General features: G+C 47.7%; 1 protein-coding gene across 1 annotated transcript; it reads right to left on the bottom strand.

The window, feature by feature from the left end:
- Nucleotides 1–384: 384 nt before the first annotated feature.
- Nucleotides 385–1527, bottom strand: LOC119330851 (26.2 kDa heat shock protein, mitochondrial-like). Its single transcript, XM_037603979.1, has 2 exons — nucleotides 1198–1527; nucleotides 385–1082 (listed from the first exon to the last, which is right to left on the bottom strand). The coding sequence occupies exons 1-2, from the start codon at nucleotides 1415–1417 to the stop codon at nucleotides 646–648; spliced, it is 657 nt and encodes a 218-aa protein (XP_037459876.1). The 5' UTR covers nucleotides 1418–1527; the 3' UTR covers nucleotides 385–645.
- Between the last annotated feature and the right edge of the window lie 5872 nt (nucleotides 1528–7399).

Below are 7399 nucleotides of genomic sequence, written 5' to 3'. Positions count from 1 at the left end.
GACGTCAAACTCGAGGAAATCAGTCAAATTTTCAGAGAGGTTGCATGAATGCCCAGCTTTTTACAGAAAGCTTAAAGCAATGCAGATCAAGAACGAGGAAAGATAAACAGGGGAAAATAGCTGAAGACAATCAAAGTAGTTCACCAGCTCCATGTCGTCAAATATCGAGGAGATCAATCAATTTTTTCAAAGAATGCCCAGCTTTTTACAGAAAGTTTAAAGCAATAAGTACAGATGAAGAACGAGGAAAGATATAGAGGCAAGACTAGCTTAAGACAATCAAAGCAGTTCATCAGGCAAAACTTGAAAAGTTCTTGACCAATTTCACCACCAAATTAGTCCAGCACGCCAAATTTAAGGAGATCAACATGTTTTCATGACCAATTTCAGCACCAAATGAGTTCATCATATGCCAAATTTGAGGAAATCAACAGAATTTCATGACCAATTTCACCACCAAATCAGTTCATCATATGCCAAACTTGAGGAAACTATCAGAGTTCGCGGCCAACTTCACCTACTCGATGCAAGACGATCAACGAAGCAAAACAAGGAAGAAAGACACCAAACATGACCACATAAACAGGGCATCTCTCACACTCTCGCGCCGGCCATCCTCCATGAGCACTACCACATCCACAAGGACTACTCGACCTTGACGTGGAAGACGTCCTTGCGCTCCTCCTCCTTGACCTTGAGCAGGGTGACCCAGAGCACGCCGTTCTTCATCTCGGCCTTGATCTTGTCCATCTTGTACGCGTCAGCAGAGGGCACCTCGATGCGGCGGTTGTACTTCGGCACCGCGGAGTCGTCGTCGTCGCCGTCCCAGGGCTGCTTCTCGCCCTCGCCCTTGATCACCAGGATGTTCTTGTCCGCGCGCACCTCCACGTGCTCCTTGGTCAGCCCCGGCATCGGCACCTTGAGGTACACCGCGTCGTCGTCCTCCTTGGCCACCCAGCGTCCGAGCCGCGACGCGCCAGCCCCAGCAGTGGAGGAGAGGCCGCCGGTCTGAGATGCGACGTCCTCCATCAGGGACAGCAGACGGGCCATGCTGGTCGGCGCGCCGAGCGGGTCGATCACGTCTGCAGAATCAGCACCAAGGACGGCAAAAGCAGATAAGAACGCTGCGATGTTGATACTTCAGAGCGAAGGCAAGGAAACGGCGCACCAGTCCACAGGTGGGGAAGGGAAGCATACCCTGCGAGAAGAAGCTGGGGATGACGAGGTCGCGGCCGCTGTAGTCGTCGTCGTCGTCGTCGTCGTCGTAGCGGCTGACCTCCTTGGCCTGCGTGTTGTACGGGCGGCGGGCGGCGGTGACGGCGGGGGAGTGGACCGAGCGGAAGGCCACGGGAGCACCGGACTTGAGGAGGCTGGCCGGCGCGATTTCCTTGCCCTTGCAATCGACGGCGGAAGCCATGGTCTCTTTCTCCTCTTTCTCTCTCTTCTCTCTCTCGCTCTGTGGTGGGTGATGATTTTGGATTCTTGTGGCTGAGCGAGACGGGGGTGGGAAATGGAGGGAGACGGGGGTTTTGTAAAGGAGGAGCGGGAAGGCTTTCTTGGGGGAGGGGATGGTGAGGAGGGTTTAGAAGCTTCTGGGGAGATCGGATGAGGCCTCGAGCCTTCCAGAACGATCGGGAGACCACAGCTTTACGATTCGTGCTGCTTGATGTACCACGATCGGGGGCCATGGATGAAGGTAATCATTGATCTGCTGTGGTGCGCAAGGCAAGAGAAGTTGCTCTATGTCGAGTAATTTGCTTTCTCTAGTCTGCTTGGCGCTTGGCAATAAAGCAATCAACACCAAACTAAATTCTGTATAATTCTTGTATTACTCAATCAAGGATTACAATCACGGTTGTTCTAAAAAAAAAGGATTACAATCACGGTTGAGAACGTTCAGAATATCCTGTGAGCCAAATCCAAGCCATACCATAGTTCGGCCTTTAGACCTATCAAAATTTGCCACCGCGTGACTAGAAGAATTCTGAATCAACACCATTTTCTTGAGAGAATGAAGAAATGGCAAATGTACACATTGTGAAAATTCAGGAAATCAACCAAACATGCCTTGACGTCAAGACATGCATGACTTTATTTAATGAGCTGTTATTTAATAAAAATTTCTTTGAAATGTTTTTTTTCTGTGTTTAAAGTGTAGAGTTTATAACCATGTTCCAACAACTTGATGCCATCGGACATCACACATTTCGGTGGACTAATTACTCATAATGTATTATTATTATTATTATTATTATTATTATTATTATTATTATTATTATTATTATTATTATTATTATTATTATTATTATTATTATTATTACTACTACTAGAAAGATTGAGGGCCCTTTGCTGCGCGGTTAGTGTTGTCAGAATTTCATAAATAAAATTATTTGGTTTGGTGTGCGAGGAGATGATGAAGGTTTTTTTTTGTAATTGTGATGGCCTCTTTCTGAAGGAATGATTATGGTTATCTGCAAATTAACCCACATTTATGCGGGAACGTTTCTTGGAGTGGTGACCACGTGTATTATATTACTGTTATAGGGTATGTATATCGGTATTTTTTTACCAGGTGATGAGAGGGTGCGAGACTATGTATTTTCATAAGTTGGATTGCGCCTTTCCTCCCTTGTGCATCGACATCGTCGGCCACGATTGACCCCAGCGCGAGAGATCTAGGAGCCCGGTTCCTGAGGGGGGGCTCCGTCACGCAGCACTAGCCAAGATGGCTAGGGGTGCTCCGGCCTCACTTCTGGCCATGCTCATGGGGAGGGTTTCGTTGGAGCCCAGGTGTAAGGGCATATTTCTCCCTAAGTGGTTTTGATGATTGATGACGATGTATTTGCAGACTAATCGTGTGCGGTGGAATTTCAGATATCTCATGTCTAGGCACAAGACGATTCAGTGCCCCTCAGAGCCTATCGAAGACGGCTGTTCTCTTCGTTTCTTTTTGGTGGATTTGAGTCGTAGGAAAGCCATACTATTAAGAGGGGGCCCGCTTCGGAAAGGTTAGGGTGGATCAACACGTACACATCTGTTCCTTTGCACCACCTTTCCTTCGCTTCGATGGAGCACCATCCGTTTATCCATGTCTCTGCGATATGAAGGCTGCCAAGTGCTAAAGACTTTGTGGCGTGCGGTAGTACGGCTCATAGGGAGCGGTACTACCGCAGGGCCAGCAGTAGTACCGCTCCCTGTGAGCGGTAGTACCGCTTCTTCTAGCCCTGACGCTGATGCATGCGGAAGTAGGCGCGGATGTAATTTTTTACTTCCGCCCTTACGCAGTAGTACCGCAACGTCTGTCCCGTACTACTGTGTTGGATTTTTGCACAGTTCCAACCTCAGCGGAAGTTGTTACGGAAGTAATTTATTACTTCTGTGCATTTCCATTGTCAGTTGATACCTGCCTTACGGTAGTACCATAGGGGCGCGCAATAGTACCGCTCCGGCGGTTCTACTGCTCGTTGCCCTGTGCAACAGGCCCTCATCTGGTCTCTACCGCGCAAGCGGTAGTACCGCACCCTGCAGCGGTAGTACCGCAACCCTGTGCGGTAGTACCGCCTCCGTGTGCGGTAGTACCGCGTCACGCAGGCTGAGAGAGGGGATAACGGTTGGATCTTTTCCCCACTATATAGAGGGGGTCTTCTTCCCCAAGAAGACCACCTCTTCCCTCCCCAAGCTCCATTATTGTTCAAACCTCCATTTTCGCCCGATCTCTCTCCCTAGCCAATCAAACTTGTTGATTTTCAAGGGATTGGTTGAGAAGGCCCCGATCTACACTTCCACCAAGAGAAATTTGACCCCCCCCCCCACTAATCCCTTGCGGATCTTGTTACTCTTGGGTGTTTGAGCACCCTAGACGGTTGAGATCATCTCGGAGCCATATTCCATTGTGGTGAAGCTTCATGGTGTCGTTGGGAGCCTCCAATTAAGTTGTGGAGATAGCCCCAGCCTTGTTTGTAAAGGTTCGGTCGCCGCCTTCAAGGGCACCAATAGTGGAATCACGACATGTCGCATTGTGTGAGGGCGTGAGGATAATACTGTGGCCCTAGTGGCTTCTTGGGGAGCATTGTGCCTCCACACCGCTCTAACGGAGACGTACTTCCTCTCAAAGGGAAGGAACTCCGGTAACACATCCTCGTCTTCACCGGCTCCACTCTTGGTTATCTCTTACCTTACTTGTGCAAGCTTATATTGTGTTGTATCCCTTGCTTGCTTGTGTGCTTGTTGTTGTTGCATCATATAGGTTGCTCACCTAGTTGCACATCTAGAGAACCTATTTTGATGCTAAGTTTAATTTGGTCAAGAAATGCTAAAAATTGTTAGTTGCCTATTTACCCTCCCCCCTCTAGTCAACCATATCGATCCTTTCAATTGGTATCAGAGCCTCGTCTCTTTATTAAGGACTTTTCTGTCCGAAGAGTATGGTTGGCATCATAGACGAGGGGGAGGAGCACTCCGGTGCAAGTCCGTCCTTGTCTGCGGCCGATGGGGGATCCTCGGTCTCTCGCGAGGAGTTCAATGCGGCTTTGGATACATTGAAAACCTCCATGACGACCGAGGTTAAAGGCATGCTTAAGGAGTTTATTGAAGGTTTTAAATTATCCACCGCACTGTTGGAAGTGGTTAATCCCGCTAATAAGGTGACGGAGGCTAACTCCAATAAGGGGGAAGCTAGTAGTGACCAAGTTCCTTTGCCTAGTGGTAAGAGTGGGAGTGGCATCTTTGCCCGTGTTGAACCTCCCCTTACCTATGGAGGACTGGTTCCCTCCACGCATATGAATCATGTTGGTCCTTGATATGTCTCCGTCGTATCTATAATTTTTGATTGTTCCATGTCAATATTCTACAACTTTCATATACTTTTGGCAACTTTTTATACTATTTTTGGGACTAACATATTGATCCAGTTTCCAGTGTCAGTTCGTGTTTGTTGCATGTTTTTTGTTTCGCAGAATATCCATATCAAACGGAGTCCAAATGGGATAAAAACTGACGGAGATTTTTTTGGAGTATATATGATTTTTGGGAAGAAAAATCCACACGAGACGATGCCCGAGGTGGCCACGAGGCAGGGGGCGCGCCTGCCCCCCTGGTCGCACCCTTGACCCTCGTGGGCCACCTGTAAGGCGGTCGAGGCCCTTCTTTCGCCACAAGAAAGCTAAATATCCGGATAGAGATCGTGTTAAAATTTCAGCCCAATCGGAGTTACGGATCTCCGGGAATATAAGAAACAGTGAAAGGGAAGAATCTGGGAACGCATAAACAGAGAGAGACAGAGAGACAGATCCAATCTCGAAGGGGCCCTCGCCCCTCCCATGCCATGGAGGCCAAGTACCAGAGGGGAAACCCTTCTCCCATCTAGGGAGGAGGTCAAGGAAGAATAATACGAAGGGCCCCCCTCTCCCCTTCTCTTCCGGTGGCGCCGGAACGCTGCCGTGCCCATCATCATCACCGCGATCTACACCAACACCTCCGCCATCTTCACCAACATCTCCATCACCTTCCCCCCTCTATCTACAGCGGTCCACTCTCCCGCAACCCGCAGTACCCTCTACTTGAACATGGTGCTTTATGCTTCATATTTTTATCCAATAATGTGTAGCCATCCTATGATGTCTGAGTAGATTTTCGTTGTCCTATCGGTGGTTGATGAATTGCTATGGTTGATTTAATTTGCTTGTGGTTATGTTGTTGTCCTTTGGTGCCCATCATATGAGCGCGCGCGTGGATCACACCATAGGGTTAGTTGTATGTTGGTAGGACTATGTATTGGAGGGCAAGGGTGACAGAAGCTTCAACCTAGCATAGAAATTGATGCATACGGGATTCAAGGGGGACCAATATATCTTAATGCTATGGTTGGGTTTTACCTTAATGAACGTTAGTAGTTGCAGATGCTTGCTAATTGTTCCAATCATAAGTGCATAGAATTCCAAGTCAGGGATGACATGCTAGCAGTGGCCTCTCCCACATAATACTTGCTATCGGTCTAGTAAAGTAGTCAATTGCTTAGGGGCAATTTCACAACTCCTACCACCACTTTTCCACACTCGCTATATTTACTTTATTGTGTCTTTACTTAAACAGCCCCTACTTTTTATTTACGTAATCTTTATTATCTTGCAAACCTATCCAACAACACCTACAAAGTACTTCTAGTTTCATACTTGTTCTAGGTAAAGCGAACATCAAGCGTGCGTAGAGTTGTATCGGTGGTCGGTAGAACTTGAGGGAATATTTGTTCTGCCTTTAGCTCCTCGTTGGGTTCGACACTCTTACTTATCGAAAACTGTTGCGATCCCCTATACTTGTGGGTTATCAGTCCTCCTCCTAAGCTTGTGAAAAATGAGGATTTTGCCGCTTGGGTGTATCGCTTTAAACGTCATTTAAATCATAGTTCTACTAATATTTGGAGAATTATTGAGCAAGGTTTCTGTGACGCCCTCGATTCAATCGTACACTAATCATACACACAAATGTGTACGATCAAGATCAAGGACTCACGGGAAGATATCACAACACAACTCTAGACACATATTAAAATAATACAAGCTTTATATTACAAGCCAGGGGCCTCGAGGGCTTGAATACATAAGGTCGAAAACACAAGAGTCAGCGGAAGCAACAATATCTGAGTACAGACATAAGTTAGACAAGTTTTCCTTAAGAAGGCTAGCACAAAAGTAGCAACGATCAAAAAGGCAAGGCCTCCTGCCTGGGAGCCTCCTAACTATTACTGGTCATCGGCGGCCTCCATGTAGTAGTAAGCGTCGGCGGTGGCATATGGCTCCTGAGCTCCGACATCTGGTTGCATCAACCGGAAAGAAGAAGAAAGGGGGAAAAGGGGGAGCAAAGCAACCATGAGTACTCATCCAAAGTAGTCGCAAGCAAAGATCTACACTACATATGCATCTGTATCAATGGAAAGGGTTGTATCTGTGGACTGGACTGCAGAATGCCAGAAGAGAAGGGGAAAGCCTAGCCTATCGAAGACTAGCATCTTCTAGAAAGCACCATCTTGCAGCAACCGGAGGGAGTAGAGTAGCATAAAGTAAAGTAGTAGAAGTGTTATCAACCTCGGCCAGAGATCCTTCCTCGACTCCCTACGAGAAAGCAATCCCAGAGCCATACTATCCATTTCTCATATCCATGTCTCATCTCAAGTATCCAGTTCTAGTTGTATCGATCGGGATACAACTCCAAGTGTCCATTACCGTAGGACAGGCTATCGATAGATGTTTTCTTCCCTGCAGGGGTGCACCAACTTACCCACCACGCTCGATTAACTCCGGCCGGACACACTTTCCTGGGTCATGCCCGGCCTCGGCCAAACAATACGCCGCAACCCGACCTAGGTCAACATGCCGGACTAAACCTATGCCCCCAGGGGTCATGG

The sequence above is a fragment of the Triticum dicoccoides genome, chromosome 7A, assembly GCF_002162155.2.
Source record: "Triticum dicoccoides isolate Atlit2015 ecotype Zavitan chromosome 7A, WEW_v2.0, whole genome shotgun sequence".
NCBI classification, from domain to species: domain Eukaryota; kingdom Viridiplantae; phylum Streptophyta; class Magnoliopsida; order Poales; family Poaceae; genus Triticum; species Triticum dicoccoides.
This window is presented reverse-complemented; position numbering and strand designations above follow the sequence as displayed.

Excerpts from the sequence above, each read along its gene's own strand:
- LOC119330851 (XM_037603979.1), bottom strand. The coding sequence starts at position 1,417 with ATGGCTTCCGCCGTCGATTGCAAGGGCAAGGAAATCGCGCCGGCCAGC. Across the intron at positions 1,083-1,197 it reads CCCCAGCTTCTTCTCGCAGG|ACGTGATCGACCCGCTCGGC; the intron begins GTATGCTTCCCT and ends CTGATTCTGCAG.